The 22,469-nt window shown below is 36.0% G+C and overlaps 1 protein-coding gene across 1 annotated transcript; it reads right to left on the reverse strand.

The window, feature by feature from the left end:
* Window positions 1–27: 27 nt before the first annotated feature.
* On the reverse strand, window positions 28–20,096 carry LOC121327735 (chondrolectin-like). The gene is made up of 7 exons (XM_041271919.1): window positions 19,853–20,096; window positions 12,769–13,087; window positions 10,574–10,731; window positions 5,956–6,003; window positions 4,744–4,833; window positions 3,541–3,637; window positions 28–1,947 (listed from the first exon to the last, which is right to left on the reverse strand). Exons 1-7 carry the CDS (start codon window positions 19,935–19,937, stop codon window positions 1,863–1,865), a joined length of 882 nt encoding a protein of 293 aa, XP_041127853.1. The 5' UTR covers window positions 19,938–20,096; the 3' UTR covers window positions 28–1,862.
* Between the last annotated feature and the right edge of the window lie 2,373 nt (window positions 20,097–22,469).

The raw sequence follows: 22,469 nt of genomic DNA on the forward strand, positions 1-22,469 counted from the left end.
ACGCTGTGCTCGTCATGCGGCTGACACATCTGCTGATCACTAACTTACCGGTATACAAAGGTAAGACCGCTTCACTGTGTCTGTGTTTACTGTCATGCTGGTCGTGCAGTGTTTAGTTGAGGGGATACGTCAAAGGGGACGAGCGTACGGTTTCCTAACGTTGGCAAGTATGCTGTCTTGGCAAGGAGGCATTGTGTTCTTGTATACTGTTGACAGATTTATGATACCACGTGCAAATTAATATCCTGGATCTTAACCACTTTTTTTCTTTTTTTTCTATTCCCAAAATCATAAAAACATGATCAATCATGTGAACCAGTAAAATGTTAGAGTGTTGAAAATGTAACTTGTAGCTATAATTGTATGCTATAATAAAAGCTGTGGCATTGACCAAGGGCAATTAGATTTCAAATGTGTTTTCTTTAATATGGTGCAAGCACATATACACCTATACATATGTTTATTTCTATTTACAATATAGTTGCAGATTAAATGAAGCTGGAAACTGTTATACCAAGTACTGTACATAAAACCTGAATGAACCGTCACCAACACTGAACATGTGTGGCTGTTCCAGGCAGGTGGCGCCTCTCTCTTTCAGTTGTATAAAATAAAAGAAAATGGATTCTGAGGGTTACTGGCATGAAGGGTGCAACACACTGTATAAAGTATACACTACATTATACATTAAATGTCAATTACTGAGTAATACTTAATCACATATCAAATATAACACCAAGAAGAACACACCCTTGACAGCATCATGCAGCTGCCCTATTGCATATGACATTTTCAGTCTGTCACCAACAAGCAGTTCCCAGTGTCAGATCTTTCACTTCTCTGACAAATGCGCGAGAATCTTGTTTTATGCTCATTTGAATCAGATTGGTCTGAAACATTTCTTCTAAAACCACTATTGAAGGCATAGTCGAGACTCAAAAGAGAAATACATGACAATTTAAATGAAAGCTCAACAGGAAACTGCACATATGTATTTATCTGAAAATCTTTAAACTATGTGTAAATACACTGCAATAAAATTCATCCCATGTGTTGATTTTCTCCATTGAAGTCAAGCACGTTGTGAGGAAAATGACACATGACAAAATTTATTATTCAGTGGTTAAAAAAAAAAGAAAATCTTCAAACAATTAATTTTCTTGTATTTCAGTTTAAATATATCTCTCTGTAAATGCTCAGAAGGAAACATGACTCTCAAGCATTTCTCAGAGAGGTGAAAGAGACATAAGCGAGCAGTACATTTTCAGTCTGGTGTTTGCCTGTTTTTTCACTACATGTCCTTCAAGCATTAGTTGTGATGTAGCAATTCTACAAGAAAACATAACTTGAGTAGATGGCAAGATGTGTAATGTCAACAAGTTTAAAAAGTGCTAATTTCCTTTAGCAAATAAAAATGACATCTGGAAATTATTGTTATGCGGTACCAAAGATAAAACAATATTTAGTTAAAAGAATATTCGGATATGTGCTTTCTTCATTCCTAACACACTGAGGTGTAGCTTTGACATTTTAGGAGACAAATACAATCCACACAGTATAGAATAGAATATCATCCTGACCAGACCCACACACCCCCCAGCAAGTAACTAACTGTTTACTATTGTTAAGGGTTTTGGATATTTTCCCTTCAGACAAGAAGTTGATCAAGATAATACACTATTATTCAAGTGAACCATAACTGTCAAGTGTTTCTCCTCTCCGCATTCACAGTTCTTTCCTTAGCTTGCATTTATTCAACTGTACTGTATATTCCAGAACCTTATTTTTATGTGAAGCAATTCCAAGCTGCCAGGCAGTGATGAGGAAAGTCAACGTACAGTGTTTTCAAGATCATATGCTAGTTAAACTTCCATGCCATTGTCTTTCTTCTGGCTCTTTGAAATCCAAAGTGTTGAGTGGTCTGGGTTGGTTTTGGTTCGTGGTTTGCTGTAGAATAAGAACATGTGCAATATTTATTTTTAAATACCTGGAAAGTTATTAACCTAGTAAGCATCAATCCCCACAAGAGTTCTGGAGAACTGAAGGGCACTCCAATTCCACAGCCAAGCTAATTCCCTCTTTACTCCCAGGAGCTCTGCAGTTTGGTAATCTACCGGCTCCTGGAGAACAAAGCCCAGCCCTGCAGGTGTCCACTTTGACCTCACTGGGCACCTGGCTAATAGGGTCTGCTGTAGTGCAGTGAGAAGAAACATCAGAAGCGTCACACCGCCATTATGACTCACCTCTGCACACCATGCACTCATTTACCCTTTTTAAAACAAAATACAATATAAAATACATTTCACTTGCTTTTGATAAAAACATAACATGACTTGGAAACATTTTGAGATCAAATATAAACCTGTCTCACCTGACTGTTATATGTTAGTGTGTGTGTAGAAACAACACACTTACCTATAATTAACTGCAATATAACTTTAATGACTGTTTTGAAAAAAAAAAAAAGGTATCTTTTAAAAATATACACTATAACCAAACACCTACACAGAGGTTTCCAGAAGTATTTACACCTTAATATTTTTACAAAGCAAAATACATCAGTTCACTTTGAAATTAATACCATGAAGAAATATACATATTACGATACTATCAATAACCAAGACTAAAGAATGCCCTTAGTAAGTTCCATCACAATTGGACAAGCAGATCTCCAGTAACAATATAACTGGGGCTTCTGTTTTTTGGGGTTTTATTAATTGTATTTTTCGGTGCTTATTTTTATTTTCAAGTTTTATGTAAAACGTTTTTTTTTTTCTGGACTTTTGTTTTTGATATACTGTATGAAATTAGTGTAATCCTTTGCTGTCTTCCACAATGAAATCCCTATGGTCACGGGCACATTCTTCTGGGGTTTTTGTGTGTAGGCAGTTTTGTACATTTTGCCACAATTCTGTTTTGAATCATCCGTATCTTAACTGTAGTACAGCTTTAAATCCCACTGACAAGCCTCCATCCTGATTGTAATCTCGTTTTAAATCTTGCAAGCGGACTCTCCAATAGAAATGTAGGAATGTGCTCTCACTCAGTAGTTGATACTACTAGATAGACACGGGAAGGCGGGACATTGCCCAGCAGCACTGGGAAATGTATTTATTATTTTTGTACTACGTTTTATTTTTTTTAATGGGAAAGGGGAAAGTAAACATGAATTGATTAACCATTTCCACTGTTTTTCCTGCTGTTTTTTTGGTGTTTATTGGCTATCCACCAATATCATCTTTTTTGTATCTGGGGTGTTTAATCAAGTTTTATCGGTTAAAACCAAAAATCAGAAGCCCTAAATATAACAGGCAGTCTCCAGATTAAGACAATACATTAACTGGTTCAAAAGATGGTCAAAAGCAAGATACATCTCTAGATACAGTATATACACAACTCTCAGGTGACATTCATATAGACCATATCTGGACTAATGTAATGTATGTACACCCATCTCCAAATAACCCTGTCGCCAGGTACATGCATCCACACTGAGAGATTGTTACACTACATCATCGTTACAATAGTGAGGTCACTTACCTTTTGCTTAACATTTGGAAACAGCAGGTCCCTGATGCCACTAGTATCAACAGGAGCAACGGTATGGTTGGAATAATAACGTAAATAAGAAGTAAACCTAAAAAAAAGGATGACATTTATCTTCAAAAAATCTATTAAAAAAAATAATGAATACAGAGATATAGATGTTCACATCCTGACAAGTCAGTAGTAACATTGATATATATATATATATATATATATATATATATATATATATATATATATATATATATATATATATATATATATAACCAAAGGGTTTGTCAACTGGCCCCCATAATTCCAGAACACTGCAAGACAGAACAGGATTTTGAAGAAAATCATTCTGTGAATTGAGCTGTGAATTGAGCCCTAAACCTTTACTAAATTGATTCTGTTGATTAATTATCTTTAGGCAGCATGACAATACAATAGCTTTTAACAAATTAAATAAATTTTTTTTTAAATAGTACCATCAAATATTATATTTTTTTTAAATAGTTTTAAAATATATATATATATATATATATATATATATATATATATATATATATTATATATATATATATATATATATATAATATATATATATATATATATATATATATATATATATATACACATACATATATATATATATATATATATATATATATATATATATATATATATATATATATATATATATTAAAGTTTCTTTATAGTTTCTAATCGTATATCACCTTCTCCTGCTCAAATCATTAATATTGACCAGCTGTTCACTATTCCTGACTCCAGACAGCGTGAACACCTGATCAATGTTATTATTTAATTGGGAGAGTCAGTGTAAATCAGGGCTATATATTACTAATTAACAGGATATAAATAGCAACTTTTAAATATTGAGAACTGAAATATTAATTTTGCAAAATAAAAAAGTATCTTGTTATTTTGTAAGATTTGTATTATCAGAATGATTCGAATAACTAAGAAGCAGTATAAATTAAGCAGGTGTTTAGTGCTCAGTTCACATGTTTATGTCTATCTGTTTAAGGGCAACTTAAAAACCCTGTCCCATCCCAAAGTGTTGCAGAATTATGGGGCCAGGTGGCAGCCCTAGTAGTAATAGACATGAAAATGTGTCAGACTGGTCTGAGATATATACTAATGATTCTGAAAGTGATGTTTACCTCATAGTAACGTTCTTTTTAGCTCAGACTTTACCTGAGGATCCTGAAACATTAACATGTTGGGCATCTTCCTCAGGCTTGCTGGGTGGATCATTCTTTGCAGGTGTGTTGGTTGGTGAAGTTTCTAAAACACAAAATGAAAGCAATAATAACAAGAAATACAATTATAAAGATTTGTATTATTATTATTGGCATCCTTGTAGCTTTAAAATTCAGATTTTCAAAGCCTACATATTTGCAACATACTTAAAGCTTGGTATACAACCATCTTAAACCACCTTAATACATGAGAAAAGCCAAATTCGTAACAATATGGATTCAGATGTGGGCTTTGACCCTTTACATAAATATTTCAAACGTTATCATAACATTTTTACATGTACATTAAAAGGTGCTGCTTACCAAGTTTAAGTATATACAACTATGACCAAAAGTTTTGCATCACCTATTTATATTATTTTGATAATTTATTTAACATGATCAAATCAAAGAAACTACAAATAATATTGCCAGAGTTTACTGGAAGCCATAATAGTAGTACAGTATTTCATGTTCGATTTGGTCTTTTTTGTTGTGTTACACATTAGATTAAGGTGCTGCTTATTTTTTTTATATAAATATATAATATATGCTTAATAACTATGTTATAGAGTGTTACTAAAGCATTGTATATGGTTTATAACCATGCAATAGCCACAGACAGAATTACATTTAAACATCCCAAAGTATAATAGGTGGCTAAAAACTGTCCCCTTTATAAAACTAATTCTGTCTATGCCTGTTGCATGGTTATAAACCATATGTAATGCTTTATTAACACTGTATAACATGGTTGTTAAGTGTATGTTATATATTTATAAAACATGTATTAAAACATTAATAAGCAGCACCTTAATATAAAGTGTTACCTTTTTTTGTTAAGTATATTGAAAACTACAAACCGGTATGTGTTGACGTAACATTATTCAGCAGGATTTATTTGACTTTATGAAACAAAAGTTAATTCTATAGGGTGATGCAAAACACACGTCGCAAATATTATATATATATATATATATATATATATATATATATATATATATATATATATATATATATATATATATATATATATATATATATACACACACACACACACACACACACACACACACACACACACACACACACACACACACACACACACGGATGCATTGAATAGAACCATTCTACAGATTGAACATGACAAACAACCATTCCTCCTTACCATAGTCTGGCTCTGCTCTGTCTCCTAATTCTTTCTCCAGGATGCTTTCTTTATAGGAAGATAAATTTAAGGCATCATTTCAGTATCAGTAATATGGCAGATGTGATGTTGCATAGGCTTAAATTCCTCTGTATTGTAGGCATTACATTTGATCTGTTTTGCGGCAGGTGAATGCAAGCAGATCAAATGAGGGCTGGGGCATTTTTTTGTCCATTATAGCTTAATTCAAGACACCTATGAGCCTTAGGGACCAATACAGGTAATGTTTTTGCTGGTGTTGGTACCATTTCTGTCTTAATATCAGTGCTAATACCCTTCTTCAGCCAATAATTTAACACACAAAGGTCCATCTGTACACTTGAATTTGTGCTATTATCACATTTTCTTAATAGCACTTTTGAACATATTTGAGGGGTTCCCGTGTTAATTATAAAATCCCTGCAATTCACTGAGATGCAGGACACTTATTAGCACCTTCACAATGGAATGTTATTAAGACAAGGAGAAGTCCACTTTAAAAAAATGAGGTATTAATCCATTGTTATACACAGGAATAGTAGGAAGATGTTTGCCACTCTTTGGTTACAAAGCACCCACCAGAGAGCAAGAATTAGGCAGGAGAAATCCTGTTGGCCCCATATCATATATTTCACTCTGCAGGCCCGCCATGTAGCCAATCCAGCGCTACAGCATTGGAGGACAGTGCAGCTCTGGGCATGTTATAGGCAAGACCGCAGGCGGCTGGCCATTCTACAGGGGTCACTGGTGTGCGGTGAGCCGAGGACACCCTGGCCGACCTAAGCCCTCCCCATCAGGCGTCGCTGGGCCAATTGTGAGCTGCCCCCTGGGAACTCCTGTCCACGGTCGACAGTCCAAATGCCCATCATGAACAAAAATAGTTTGTACTTAGTACAGTCTAACCACTTAATTCTATAACCTACTTCATACTAATATTTATACACTTACACAGAGTACACATTAATCGGGCTAGTGATCTGCAATCCCAATGCTTATTACAAAATATTACTGAACCGGTAACAAAATGCATTATGGTATTAACTGTTTCTGTGAGGCTTCACTTAATAAGGGGAAACAATTAATTATTTCACTTAAATAAGAAAACACAGAACCATGAGTTTATAACATATTTTATTTATATGTACAGTCAATGAATGGTAAGCAGTGCACAGTGATGCACATTCACAAAATCCCTCCTTTGACTTTCAAGAATGACTTGGTAATAATTGTTACATAAATGCTGTATGTACGTCGCAGACGATTTACTATATTAATTCTGAAAAGTTGTTTTTTTTCTCTTCCCACAGCTACATGTAATTTTAGCCTACTTGAAAATTGAACAGACATTATTATATATAGCCTTACCAAAGGCCGTGTAAAGCACATCATTACCAGTGTGCCCTGCCCCTGTGTGTATTTTATGTTTATATATAGCATGTGGTGTATTAATGTTGGTGTATAGATATTGGTGCACGGGATATAAATGGGTCTGTGTAGCATGAGTGATTTTTAAAATATATAGTTGTATTTAGGCAAGGGGATTGCACAATTATTCACGTGAGATAAAATATGTAATAGTATGTGAGCATGGGGATTGCACAAGTTGGTTCACGTGCTGGGATTCAAGTGAATAATTAATTAATAATTGAATCCCGGAACAGCTGTATATATAAATGCACGAATAACTCAGTCGGGGTTGGGTGTACAGTGAAGAGGTACGCGGGAGCGAGAAGGAGAGTAATTATAAAAGTATAAATAACAATTGTTAGCGTGCTGGCTTTTAAACCATCTTGATACTTGTTGTTTGTTGTCTGTCTGTTTTGGCCACCGCCCTGTTTAGTTTGTTTGTTCAGTGTTTTTTGTGCTTGTTAAACCTTTTTATTTTTGTTTATTTAATAAGCAAGCTGAGCACCATTGCACCTCAGTTTCATCAGCAGTTGCTGTCTATCTTGCATTCATTTCCTGGCCTGACGTCACACCTCCAGCCAGCCTGTTCACAATGCCCAATTACATCAGTTCACAATGTACATGCTCAGTTGACTGTATTAAAAGTGTTACCACTATACAGTAAAACAGGAAAATACACTTATAACATTACACTTAAAGGAGGTAAATTTAATGATGCAGCACTCGCAATGGTTTTGGATTTGGGAATGCAATACACTTAAGTACACTTAAGTGGGATAGACTCTAGAATTGGAAGGGTTACATGTAGTTAAACTCATTTATATGGACTTATTTATTTTTTGATAATTCACTGATTGTGAAAATACAGCGTTTCTAAAAGACTGACATAGCATTTACAATTGTTCGTTCAGGTAAGTATTTAAATATTCAGGAACATTTGTTTTTAGACCGTAAAATGCCATTAAATATGCCATTTTTTTCAGTGGAAAAAAACAGCCCAACTCATGACAAGCAATATAGGGTTATATATTATAATCCTATTGCATTCCCATACTGCAAATATGCACCCACCCAATGTATAACTATGATGGGATATTTGTTCTTAATTTTACCCCACACCTTTTCTATTCACTGTTAAAATCATACTTCTGCCCTTCGTAAGGATTTTCTTAATATTTAAAAATGTATTCATTAATTTATCTTGAATAGGGACAATCCCTGGAATAGAATTCATGTGTAATGAATTAATTATCTCAGATCAATTAAAAGCCCTTCAGTGCCTCTTGGCACGGCCACACGCTTCAGCAGAAAATAGAGGATGTCGTTAACATTTATGGCCTAGATAAAAACATGCTCACAGATTGCCAAAACAAAAAACTGTGGATCAGACACTTTTTCTGTCTTATGCAATAGCTTCTACAGCTTGTAAGATGTTTTATGTGAGGTGTACAAATAATACAATGCTAAAAGTTCAGTACATCAAGTATTCTTTATAAATCATGTCCTCATCGCTATTCAACCAGAGCATTGCATTTCATGCACGAGAGGGCTTACATTTTGGAATGGCATTGGGAAAGATGATAAACTAGAGACCAGGCAATAAAGCAGCTGCACAGTGTGTGTGTTTCACTCATAGTTAGATGAAAAAATCTGTGAGTCATGGTAGTGACACTGGGAGGTGGGAAAGGGTGTGTGTGGACTTTCCCTCTCTCTGAATGGCTGGGAGGCAGGTCTTGGGGCCTGTTTCCTCAGGTCTGCCCTTTTAGACGCTCTGACTGTATGGAAGCGATGGTCGAGGACAGAGAACAAGCTGGGAGAAAATAAACAACCCAAAAGCAAGACAGTGATAGTGGGGAACCCTTGGGCAGACCCCCGAAATATTGTTTAGAGCAGGCAGGGAGCCGCTAGTGTAGGTTGGTGATCCGGTTCGTACGAGTAGCGGCGACCAAGAAAACGCTGCCAAGTGCAGCACCTTTTATTTGTAGTTTTATTACTGTTTTGTTTTCCTTTTTCCTTTCGGCTTCTGTTTTCATTATTATTTTGAGCACCTGCGAGTGCGCCTGCAGTTAATTTATTTACCAGCTTTGATATTCCTGTGGTGCTGTCTACCATTGTTGATAGACAGGCCACGGGCAACAGTGCCCTCTGCGGGTAAAAAGAGTGTACTTGTAGAAAATAAAACTGGGCACCGGTGTGGTGTTTCAAGTACATCTGTTCTGTCTCCTGTGTCAGTGAATTACCCACTACCCTTCCACACAGTGATAAACAGCAATCAGCATCATTTAGCAGATACTCATAAGAACAAAGCAGTATTTATACAAGTCCAACAGTGCCACAGGCACACAGCCTCAAATGCAAAGCAAGTGTATCCAGCACAAGCAGTTATGAGGTAAATGTAGCCGCCACTGATTAATTGTAATATTCCCACAAACAAACAAAAACACGGGTGGTTTTGCTTTGACTCCCTATGACTTAACATCACACCCTGGTGAGAGGAGGTTTAGCTACTGTGTGCCAGAGCTCTGGAATTCCCTGCCAACTGCATTCAGGGAGGTTAAACTCATTATTAGTTTTTAATGTTGGAATGTCTGGAGGGAAAGCCAAATCCATCTTTTCCGGAGTGCTAGGCAAATTTCTGCATTCCTGCTGAAAAGGGCGGGCCGATACCTCAGCCATAAGGACTCTCAGCTCCTTCTCAGGAAACCTTTCTTTTCTGTGTGCCAAGAGAACTTTGCTGTCCTTCCTCTTTTTTTTTTTTTTTTGGTTTGTATTGTCATGCTCTGTACTCCTAACTCCGTCAGTAGCACCAGAAGTATCAGGGTCTTCAGTACCACAGATTCACAGAAGAAGATACCTACATTCTGCATGGTTATACAGATGGGATATTTATTAAAATTATTGTTTTACAGGGACAGAACAGTATTGGTGATATTGTTATTGACCTCAGCTATAAAACAATTAGAACCCACTCACTTAATAAATTAGAGTAATACACATACAGTATTACTGTAGGAATATTTTTGGTCAGTTTGATTGACCTGTGCTGGGGTGTGGGGGGAGTCAGAGAAGATATAAAAATCTTACCCCAGTTCAGATTCACAAGTGCAATAAGGGTAGTTTTCTTGCTTTTCATGGAAACACTAAAATCTGTATGTAGTCACATTAAAATGAAGCTGCAGTATATGTACTGTACCTGGTTCATACTTGCAGATAAAGTTGTGCTTCATGTTGCATCTGTCATCATTCCACTGGTAAAGATATGGACCTCCGAGTCCATGCTGTGCAGTTGGCTGGTGGTACATCACTACACACGCTTCCCCGCCACAGGAAGGCTCATCGTAATACCAGTTTCTAACATGAAAATAATGGATACACTAAAGCACTTAGAGCTAACAAAACTGTTCCAGCAAATCTAAGGCTGCATTCACACTGGGTGTGTTTCAAACGGACTCGGTCTGGTTAGGTTAGTTTGAAACAGTGTATCAGTGTGCTTGCTGTTCACACTTATCTGCGACCAAAGGGACCAAGTTTGTTTGGATGCTAGCTAAAGTTTTTTGTCCTTTTCCATTTTTTTCAGGACCAAGTTCGTTTGTGTTCAGAATGCAGTTCACAAGTGCACTTGGTTTGTTTATATGGTCTGTGAACCGGATGTTTACAATATCCATATTGAGGCATATTGAAAGATGTCAGCTATTGATGTATTGTTCCAGTTTTGAATATTGCATGTTTTAGATTCTTACATATTGCTGTGGATGAAACCACTGGGGGAGCACTTCTCTAATTTAATGAATGCATTTATTGAATGCCTATAGTTCTGCTACTGTGAGCATAACACAAAGGAATTCGAGAAAAGACTGAATATTTTGTGATTGTGATTGTTGTCCAGTTCGGCTTGGATTTTGGTGTCTGACCAAATTTCTATCAGTGCTTCAGTTTATTGCACTGTCCATGAGTTTAGGATTACCATATTTCCACAGTGAAATACAGGGAGTTTTTTTCTTCAATTCACTGACGTTGTAACAATTCTGAAACCACTACAATAACTGTATATAATAACACAATAATAATCAGAATGATTAAACAAATAATCCATAAGATTATTTATTTTATTTTTGAATGGCTCTAACACAACATAATATATTGCTTTGCTATTAGCTTGCTGAGCACACCCATACAAAACTGGGACAATAGCAAAACTGAGATGATTAAAAATTTCCCGACCGGGACAAAAAATTAAGACTGAACTGTGACCATCCCAGTTTTCCCAGGATGTCTGGTACCTAATGTAGTTCCCCGAGACATTTTTAGGTTTTTGCTCTACTTGTTTCTTCAGAATATGAACTAAACTATGCGTGAAATGTTTACTAAATCAGGTTACCTTGTATAGTTAGTTTCTGATGTGCAAAAGGACAGAGTCCAGCAGTTGTTGCTTGGTGTGTTTGGCTAACAGCCGAGACCACCTGTTTAGCTGGACTCGGTTCATTTCCCAAGCGGACTTCGTTGTTCACATTTCATACAAAACGTACTGAACAGTACAGAATGTGGACTAAACCCTCTAAATGAACCCAGTGTGAACACAGCCTAATACATCCTGCTTTTCAGGCCTCATGTTATCTTATTTAAAGATTTGTGTATTTTACTTTTTAATAGTATTTTTTCAAAGCTTTCAGGGATGAAAATGTATATCACTCCTATCAAATATCTAAGTACTACACTTCCACATCCTTGCAGAAACGCAGCCAACACTTGTCAGGAAACTTAATTATTAGTTACTAATACATTAAGTCTAACACTGATGCTTGGAGATCAAATGCATATTCAAACATACATATGTTCATGTGCCATATTTCACAGATTTCTCCATATATGTGGAAAAACACTTATGCAATTGTCATGGAACTTGGTATTAACAGGATCAAGTATACACTATTGATAGTATCAGATATAGGGAGGTGTCCTTATGTTTTGTGAATCAAAATGCAAAAATTCTTTGAGTTTCAGTTCTTGTAATGGAAGGAATAAGAGAAATTCAGTATGTTGTTTTTTTAGATTCTTCTTAAGAACAATTTATTTAAAAATAACAAATACTCTACCATATATTGTTTACTATAGTGTGTGTGGCTTTCATTTAGGAAAATGTAAGATCTACAAAGTGATGGAATTACATAGTAGATAAGCATTCCTTAAAAAAGGTCCTACATTGTGAAATAATTAAACATTTCAAATCTGTGTACACAAGGATTCAAATGCTCTTTTTTTGTAAAGGGATCTTGGAAATAACTACATAAAAGCAGGTTATTTAACAATGCAATCCAACTAAACCTTATAAAAACCTATAAATCACATATCTTGCTTATCAAATAACCTTGAAACTACATCTTATCTTACCTGAACTCTGAGACACTTCCGTCTGTCCACTTGTAGAGGTCTGGACAGCCAGTGAAAGTGTTATGTCCATGTCCTTCCCCATTTCTTGTCAGTCCAATCCAGAAGTCTCCATCAAAAACCCTTGAGCCTGACAGCGTCAGGTCCTGTAAGAGTTTTTCTATAAGCCTCTGCTCAGCCTCACTATCTATGCTTAGAAGGGCCCCACCATCAATCTCACAGGCATTCCTGGCCTCTTTGAAGGCTACCCTGCTTGACATATCTGGGAAATAAGCAATCTTGTAACATGGGTGCTTTGGTCCACCATAACACACAGTCTGACCTGAAATAAGTAAGAAAAAAAATATTTACCAAATGCACAAAATAGGGATGTGTGATTTAAACTAAATAACTGAAACTGAAAAAGAATGGCAACAGTATTTATTCAATATTGACAAATGCTCTTTTCTGGCAACCTGCACACCACTTGATCTCAGGCAACACCCCTTTTTAATATATTTGTTTTTACAGAAGTACAACCCAAATACTGGTTTCTCACTCCTTACTATACTGAATCACAGGAGTCAGACTCCAGCTCATTGTGCGTGTTACAGTACAAGAAGATATTTTATGTGTTATTGGTGAACATTTAAAAAAAACTGTGTTTTGTTTATTTGCAAATAATCTGCATGAAAATTCAGCTTCAGGATCAGCCAAAACAAAGAGAAAGGGCACAACTCCAGTGGAGACTTGAACTATCTCAAAAAGGGAAGAGATCATGACACATCCCAAGAAATCCACATGTGGCTCTTCCTCTTTGAAATAAATGAATCATAATATCATTTAATATTGGATTCATGTAAATGCATGAAGGTAGAAAGGTAAAGGGGTAGGTTTAGAAATAGTTAAACATATAATTATGAAGAGGTTCATAATAAGTAAGGACTTAAGACATTTAAACACTTTAAGAAGGCAAGAAAGCTTTGTCAGTTTCTCTTTAACTTTATTGCCCCAACATTCTTTCCGATGGAATCGTTAAGATTAACGATGGCCCTTTAAATTCTTTTAAGTTTTAAGTTCTCAACAACTCCTTTGGGAAAGACGTGCATGGCCTGAAGCTGACCCAATTTTACAAATGCAATTACAAAGATACTCGGCTTCACGGCTCCACTTATAAATTGAAGTCTAGAGCCAGGAATGGAAAATGAGCTAAATAAATATATCTCTGGAATACATTTAATTAACAACTGATATATCCGATTCTCAACCATATGATTTGTGCTTGAATTTATTTAATACTGAATTATACTGAATTTATTTAACCAGGAGAATATCCATTTCCACAGAACAACACAAACATATAGTCACAAAGCAGCACATTACAATACCAAATCAGTCCATATTAAAGTAATACATTAATCCATAAAAAAGAGGTCAAGGTGTTTGTACAAAGCTCAGTTGCAATTGACTACTTCAACACATAGAATCCACAATGAATGAATGGCAATGAATGAATGATGATGATTTCAATTGCAGATGATTTATGAACTGTGAATGGCGCTCAGGGCCCAATGACTGATGGGCACTCAGGGCCTGAGTGAAAGATAAATTTGGCCGGCGGTCTCGTCTGTAGGTGCCCAATGGCTACCTACACATGCTACCTGGCCAGCCGGAAAAAAATGAACAGTTACATGCATCCCAGTGCCGCAGATAGGAAGTGGCTGTGGCCACCTCCCCCCCAAAACAATGAGGCCTCCAAACCATGAATGAATAATAATAAACAATTAACGCTCTCCACAGTGGCACTCTGCCACCTATCCCCCAAATATTGAATTTAATGAAAATCAGCAGCTGAAATTCCGAGGGAGAGAGCCCAGCCTCTCAACCTGACCACTCACCCCGCAGAACTACTGAATACGAACCGCTCAGAACTCAGGTAAGGAAAAACCCTACTCACAGTCCTTCCTCCAGGCTCTAAGAGGTCAACTCCCGTTTCAGCTTCCCAGCACTTGATTGAGCAAAAAGAAGCAACATAGAAGAATAACACACAGAGCTTTTATGCGCTTGCTGATGACGTGTTGGTTAGGGGTGGATTCTCCTTTGCAGAAAAGCAACCAAGTTTACAATTCCAAGTCCAACACTGATCTACTGCAAGCTTCCTTTTTGTGTAAGTCTGTGATGGAGTACACCCCATCCCTGTGTGTATTTGGTTTATTTTGTATTATTATTATTATTATTATTATTATTATTATTATTATTATTATTATTATTATTATTAGTAGTAGTAGTAGTAGTAGTAGTATTAAAATGTATGTATTTTTGCATTGTTGTTTTAGGTCGGCAGGGAAGGGTTAATTGCCTCCCCTGCCAAATCAGTTCACATATAGAATGTGCCTGTGACTGATTGAATGACTGACATGCAATCGAGCTCAGGCACAGCTACATAAAAGAGGCAGGAACCTCTCAGGCTGGGTTGGGGTTTTAGAAGAGGCACGTAAGTGAAAGATATCAATAACAATTGCTACTCGTGCTGGCTTTAAAACAGCATGTTACTTGTTTCTATGTTTATCGCTGTGTTTTGTCTATTTGTTTTGACCATCATGCCTTTTGTTTTATTCAGTGCGTGTTTTGTGTTATAACCTTTTATTTATAATTAAATACACGCTATCGCACTTCACCTCGCAGTACAGTGTCTGTCAATTCCTGGTCTGACGTCACTCACAAGCCATCCTGGTCACAAAGCCATTCAGACTTTGCAAACTCTTGATCATGAGTTCTAATAAAACAAACCAGTCAACTCAGTAACTCAGACTCTACCATTAGAAAAAAGTAATCCCCACTATACGATATCAGCATTTATTTTTTGACATATTTTAAAAACTGTCGTGTGCTTTAGCGTTTTGAAAAGACCACACACTTCCCACTTGTTTTTTTTTTTTTCTTTTCTGAAAAAAAGGTTTTCTACTTAGTATTAATACAGCTTATGCAAGTAAACGCATCACATTTTTGTCAGAATAGAAATCAATAGAATTCAACATCCTTTAAATTATAAACTCATACTTATTACATCTAATAGTGAAACTCATTTACCTGCATAGGCCAATTTGACCTATAAACAGCTGTCACTAGGAGTGTGTGTGTGTGTGTGTGTGTGTGTGTTTCCAAAGGAAGGGGCAGTAATTACTAATAGGTTAACAATACATAACAATGTACACAGTCCTATTGTTCACATTTCTATTCATACATTTTGATGATGCATGTAAAAGCTGTGTAAAAATATAATGCGTTCTGGGCTAATACCTAAGATTAATCTACTGACTGTTAAATGTCTAATAACAAGATTAGTTCCCAGCACACAAGGTACTTTAAGTAATTGCCTCTGCCCAGATTGCATTATCATCACTTGGTGCTCTTTATGATATCACTGGTTGCTTGGGAGCTCAGAAGAAACCTCAGCAGTTTCTAGCTTCCTGTAAAGCAAGAACACTATCATTGAGTGAGTATCACTGAGTAGATTATGTGGATCTAATCAATTAAAACACAGGGTGTTTGATACATTTTAAATCAGCATGCACTGTATGTAAGAAATACATTTATTCATTGTTTTGCTTTGTATAGCGCTTTGAGACACCTAGGTGTGAAAGGCACTATAATAAATTAAAGTTATTATTATTATTATTATTATTATTATTATTATTATTATTATTATTATTATTATTATTATTTAGAAAAAGTGAGACAAAATGTACTTTTACAGTAGAAAAGGGATTTAACTGGCCTTCATAAAATTATATTTTAGTTGTATGCTGATTTCTCTCCCAGCTTTATAAGTTTCTGTTTTTTTTATAGTTGTACAAATCTGTCTTTATCTTGTCTTACTGTTTTTATATCATCAAACATGTGAATTGACTGGCTCTTTCTGGTATTGCCAAAAGCATGCTCCTGAAGTTTTGATGTGTTAAGCACACTGGCAACTGCTCAAATCTAAATAACAGCGTACTGAAGATGCCCTTATGCACTGCCCTGAACCACGATAGCAAACCTGCAACACCAGGGAACACGGAGTAAGGAAAAAAAACTGGGCCAAAGAATAAAGACCAAGGCTACAGATGTGTTAGTGGCAAACAGAATTCAGAAGAAGGGCTATAGTTGGGAGCCATAGTTATATAATGGCAGTGTTGTGTGAGGCACTGCTAGCTAAGAATTCTGTCCCATAGGTAAGATGTGATGAAGTTAAAAGCTCTATAGCCACAAATGCAGAGGAGCCCGGCTCTTTCGTATAGTGGTTAAGATGCTCGCTTGTGGTGTGCAGGCTCACCAGTTAACACAAAGCCTCTGCCCTCTGACAATTTAATTGCATTAATTTTTATATTTTTTTAATAAATGCCAAGCCATAGCTTGATTTTTTGACAACATTTTACATCACTGGGGAAACATTCCACCAACCATATATACATGGTCATGTTTTTGAAGCTATGAATGAAAAATCAATAATTACAAAACCCCAGTGATAGTCAAGAGCATGTGTATAATACATTATATACCTAATACATGTGAAAGAAATAGTTTTATTTAACAAACCTGTATATAGTTTACTCATAAAAAAAATAGCCAAATCTTAATTTACAGTCTTCATTCAATATGCTTCACCCCATTAGAATGCCTCCCTCACATTCTACCACCAGTTCCTTCTGGACTGATGTACACCAGAGTAAAGCAATGCTATTTTCCCCCATTATACCGCCACCCTCAATGTCCGTCATATGCCAATGGTACCTGTTTGGTACCTGTCCGATAGTTGGAAGTATAATGAGTGAGATTTGCAAAAGACTACTGGTTTGAATGTGTGGAAAAGAGGATATGTTTTTAGGGATTTATTTTTTTGACATCACCAGGGATTACTCACAGACCACAAGGATGGTTGGGAACCTCTGAGTAGTGAAAATCCTATTGTAATGGATACCTTTGTACTTTTAATTAATGGAAAGCCTACTTAACTGATGTGTTCCTATTCATATTTTAGCAGGTAACTGGTTAATACTATTGCATTACTATGAGAGAAAGGGAATCTTCTCTAAGGTTCTAATATGCGTCTGTCTTTCCTACAACCAGCAGGCTAGGCTGAGCTGCCTCTTAAACACCACAATTAATCTGCTTTAAAGGTGTTGCTTCTGGGATCATTTTATCATTGCACAGTGAATATATGATAACACATTACATCATTACATATTTAATAGACAGAATGTCATGTAAGCAGAAAAGTGATACTATTAGATGAGCAAAATGTTTTTAGGAGAAACATTGAAATGATCTTTACAAATAATAACTGATTTACTATATTTTGCCACTGACCACAATGTGTTAATAATAATAATAATAATAATAATAATAATAATAATAATAATAATAATAATAATAATAATAATAATAAAGCAAGACCTTGTGATTGAATCATTGGATGGCTGAGAGAGCAGCAGCAAGAAAATAGTAATTTGGGGTGTTGAATTTGAGTTTGCTGAAGTTTATTTGTGAAAATGCTGAAAAACTCAAACAACTTTTTGAAGTTAGGTTTGGTAACTTCTAAAATAATAATCAGCATGTGCGGTCATTTAAGAGAGTGGTTATTTTCAAAAAAAACATTTCTTATTAATGAGATGAGAGCCTTTTATTTCCCAAAACTTACAAAACAACTTTTGTCACTGCTAGGTAGAACTGTGTTAACCTTTGAATGAATGTATAAATAAGACTTGAAGATTTTGAGATATTTACACAGTCCAGCTTTGAAACATAACTGCACAGATTCTACTATTTAAAAGGGTGGCAGCAATTGTCTGCACTGCCAAGAGGAAACAAAGTAGATTTGAAGAAAACTTGTCTAAATGCAAATAATATGTTCTAAACTGCAGAAACTGTTTTCAGTTGAAATAAATATAATTTTAAAAGTGCTTTTTTTTAAAAAAAAGCGTACTGCAGTTGTTTTTTTTTTAACATTTTTTTTTATCCCGTTAACACTTCACAAAATATCGCAAACCACAAAATAAACAGTGAGTCATAATGCTGGAGTGTTTTAAAAATTCTAACATTCATGTTGCTTGTTTTCTTAACATTTTCTTATTATGTGTTTCACTTTTTCACAATAAAATTTTATTTATTTTGATGCCCCTGATTTAGCTTAATATTTAGCTACATTTTTTCCTTATTCTACTTTGCTTACAAATTATATAATAGCTGATGGGTACATGCATTTTTTACTTGCCCTTATTTACCATTCCTTCCCTTCTATATGTTTACTATACTTGGTAATCAATTTGTTATGAGTTAGAGACACCCTTGCACAACCTGTTTAAGCTTTTAGATGTGGTCAGCTATGTAAAGAGAACAGGCAACCCTGTTGTGCACTTAAAACCCTGTTGTGCATTTAAAAGGTACATCTTAATTTTCCAAACCTACATACGATGAAAAGGGCTCAGCTATTTACTTGTACAGTAAGGGAAACACATTGAAAGAGTGAAAATGCACCAGGTTCATCTTCATTTCTAATCAACTTTTCTGGATTACATTTGCAATTGTATAGTAATATAATAGATTTAAAACTGTTATAGTAAGAATGGCAGTTTTCTGGTATATGGTAAGTGTACTGACAAACAGAAACTAGAACCCCTAAATCTTACTTACTTGCCCTTTGAAACACTAATAATGCATTTGCTCTTTCATGGATAAATGTTTATTCACTCCAATTTAGAACTTCTAACTATTAATGCCAATTGTACATTCAAAATAGGTCAAGATCATGCAGTGTAAGTATAGGTGCCACTTTACAGCAGTAGAATCCTAATTTAACCATCAAAAAGAGAATTAAAAAGAAGCAAAAAAAAACTATTAAACTACTGAATTCAGCTATGCAAGTAGTATAACACATACACAACAACAGGCTGCATCTATATATAATATTATTGTAGATACATTTACATTTCTGAGAGAATTACCCCAAACCGCTTCAAAATATAACAAAACCCCTTTTTACAATAGTTATTCTTGTCACCTAGCTTTGGGAAAGCTTCACTAAGTTGATTGAGTGTTGAAAAAGACAAAAGCATGAATCACTTACCGCTAACAACTCTTGTCTCAAAGCTGCTTTGAACTATTAAAATCACCCCCCAAAATACTGTGAACATCTTCAGCTCCATGTCCATCTTCACAGGATCTAAAAGCACAGCAAATAAACGAAAGGAAAGAAAAAGAAAAATTGCAACAAAGCAGAACAGTGTATAGTCCAGAGATCAGTTCACATAGGCCAGTCTTTTAGTTTTACTGAAGAACATTTTTAGTTCCAATCCAGCTAATTGTTTAAGGTCTATATGGATACAAGCACTTGAGCAATCTTCCTGGCATGCTGTGTGTTTTATACCAGGCTCCTGTGACACTCTAATTACCAGCCCTTCTGGCTATTGATTTCTGCAGAACTGCTAGGGATTCACAGCAGTAAATAAAACAGCTTAGTGATGTCAACTCACTGCACAGCTTATATGCTTCAACAGAGGTCCTTGTTACATATATTTCTGTTATACCCATTTCATGCAACTACTTGGCTATTCAGAAACTCTGTCTTAAATTAAACATACATTTAAGGGTGTTGTGTCTGATAAGAAGGAATTCAAAAACGTTATTATGAAATGTTTCAATATGTTTCAATGTTTCAAAGCTTTTGATGCAGTAAGCAGGGCAGCACCATAATATATATTTCTTAAAGAGAGCTATGAATTTAGGGGCTGTGTCAGCGTTGCTTTAGTGTTACAGTAGTTTGTTTGGCCCTCACCGTGAATTAGAGAATGATTTCAATAGGTTGTGTCCACCAACAGTTAAAACGACTATTGGTAAATGCAGCGCTTTCTTATAACATGGGGAAAATTTTCAAATGTGTCAAATCATTTTACTGACAACTAAACATCTGTATAACTGTGTTGTCAACACAAACTAGCTTTTTTGTTTCCTCTATGGGAGTTAGTACTTTATAGTATAATGATAAAGCATTATCTGAATCTACATATAATAATACATCATTATTTAAATGTAACGCTTAAAGAATGTGCATAGCAATTTTGCTGCACAGCTTGAGTTCGCATGTATCAAGCTTCTTGTACTTTGTTGGTTCCTGGCGTCTCAGTAGTCAATTGTGAATACAATAGTTACTGTAGAGAAAGGATTATAGAAATGCTGGGACAGCCAATTGTAGCCTGCCTGGGAATTGCTAGAAACACATGATCAATAAGATTTTGTTTAAACTAAAAGTTGAATCCACTCACTCACTTGCTTTGTTTGTTTGTGACTGGTGAATAAGTGTCAGGATTCTTAGGCTTTCTTTGCGATGCAACCTAACCTACCAATTTGCCTATCTGTCCTCCACATTTTGAAAGGTAAGTCTATATAATAAATGCAATATTCTGCATTTGGAGAGTCAGGATACTTTTATATTGCTATAGCAAGACAATCAATAAGGAATATATATATATTTTTTTTTTGACATAAAAAGGGACAGGGTCAAGGGATTTTGTTACTAAATTTGTTTTGCAATAATAGGATGACAGTTATAGTGTTACAATAATAGTACAATGAATAATAGTGTGCTGCCTCTTTTTTTGTTTTAAATGTAGCCATTGTGTTAAACATAGTAAAAAGCTATTAGAAGAGTGAGGAACTTACATTTCCTAGGTCCTGCCCATGTGACATCTGATGGGGCTGTCATTATTAGATTCAATAAATAATAAAAAAGAAAACATTATGCTGCTCTACTTCATTCGGAAGCAAAACATCAGGTTACCTATCGTAACCCTCGTTCCCTGAAAGAGAAGATGACCACCAACTTACATATGGGGTATGCCCGCCATAGGCAGGTATTCACTGAGCATTAATATCAGAGCTGCCGATAGGCTCCTCAGTGGGGTGACGTCCTTGGTCCCGCCTACCGAGGTATTAAACGTCAACCCGTGGAGACCACGTTCTCTTTTGCATCTAACCCGTGAGAGCGAGCAATGTGACCTTACTGGTTGGTGGTCGTGTTACAGATGTTATAGAAGTTTGTTTGGCTCCCACCGTCAATTAGAGAAGGAATTAAGGAGGTTGTGTCCCCCAACAGCTAAAACGACTATTGGTAAATACAGGGCTTTCTTATAACATGGGGAAAATGTTCTGTAAACGTTCCTTTTCAATTAGAAAATGACCACCAACATATTTATGTCAAAGTATACCAGAGCAGTTGCGAGGTTGAAGGAAAGGCAGTATATGAGGGACGCAACAGAACTGCATAGCCCGAGGGTGAGAGGTGCGAGCTTGCAACCTCAAGGACACGTGTGCCTAATGAAGACTGGTTCATGTGGAAGGCTGTGATCACCTTAGGGAGGAAAGCAGGGTTTGTACGTAGTGATATGCTGCTGCCATCATCACAAATGCGCATACAGGAGCTGTGTACTGACAGTGCCTGTAGCTCACTTCCCCACTTTGCGGAGGTGATAGCCAAGAGGAAGGCTGCCTTAATAGACCAATACTTCAACTCTATGTATGGGCTCAATCGGGGCCTTCGTGAGAGCCTCCAGTACAATATCAAGGCACCGTGTGCACCGAGCACTGCGGGCGCTATGCGCACCGAGTTTACCAAGTGCACCGAGCACCGTGTGCACCTAATGTACTGAGCACCGAGGGCAATATGTGAGAATGGTGTTCTCCCCAAG

This window comes from Polyodon spathula, chromosome 15, assembly GCF_017654505.1.
Source record: "Polyodon spathula isolate WHYD16114869_AA chromosome 15, ASM1765450v1, whole genome shotgun sequence".
Lineage (NCBI taxonomy): Eukaryota > Metazoa > Chordata > Actinopteri > Acipenseriformes > Polyodontidae > Polyodon > Polyodon spathula.

Coding starts and splice junctions, on each gene's coding strand:
- LOC121327735 (XM_041271919.1), bottom strand. CDS start 19,937: ATGGACATGGAGCTGAAGATGTTCACAGTATTTTGGGGGGTGATTTTA. Junction 13,088..19,852: donor TGAGACAAGAGTTGTTAGCG/GTAAGTGATTCA, acceptor TACTTATTTCAG/GTCAGACTGTGTGTTATGGT. Junction 1,948..3,540: donor TTCCAAATGTTAAGCAAAAG/GTAAGTGACCTC, acceptor CTTATTCTACAG/CAAACCACGAACCAAAACCA.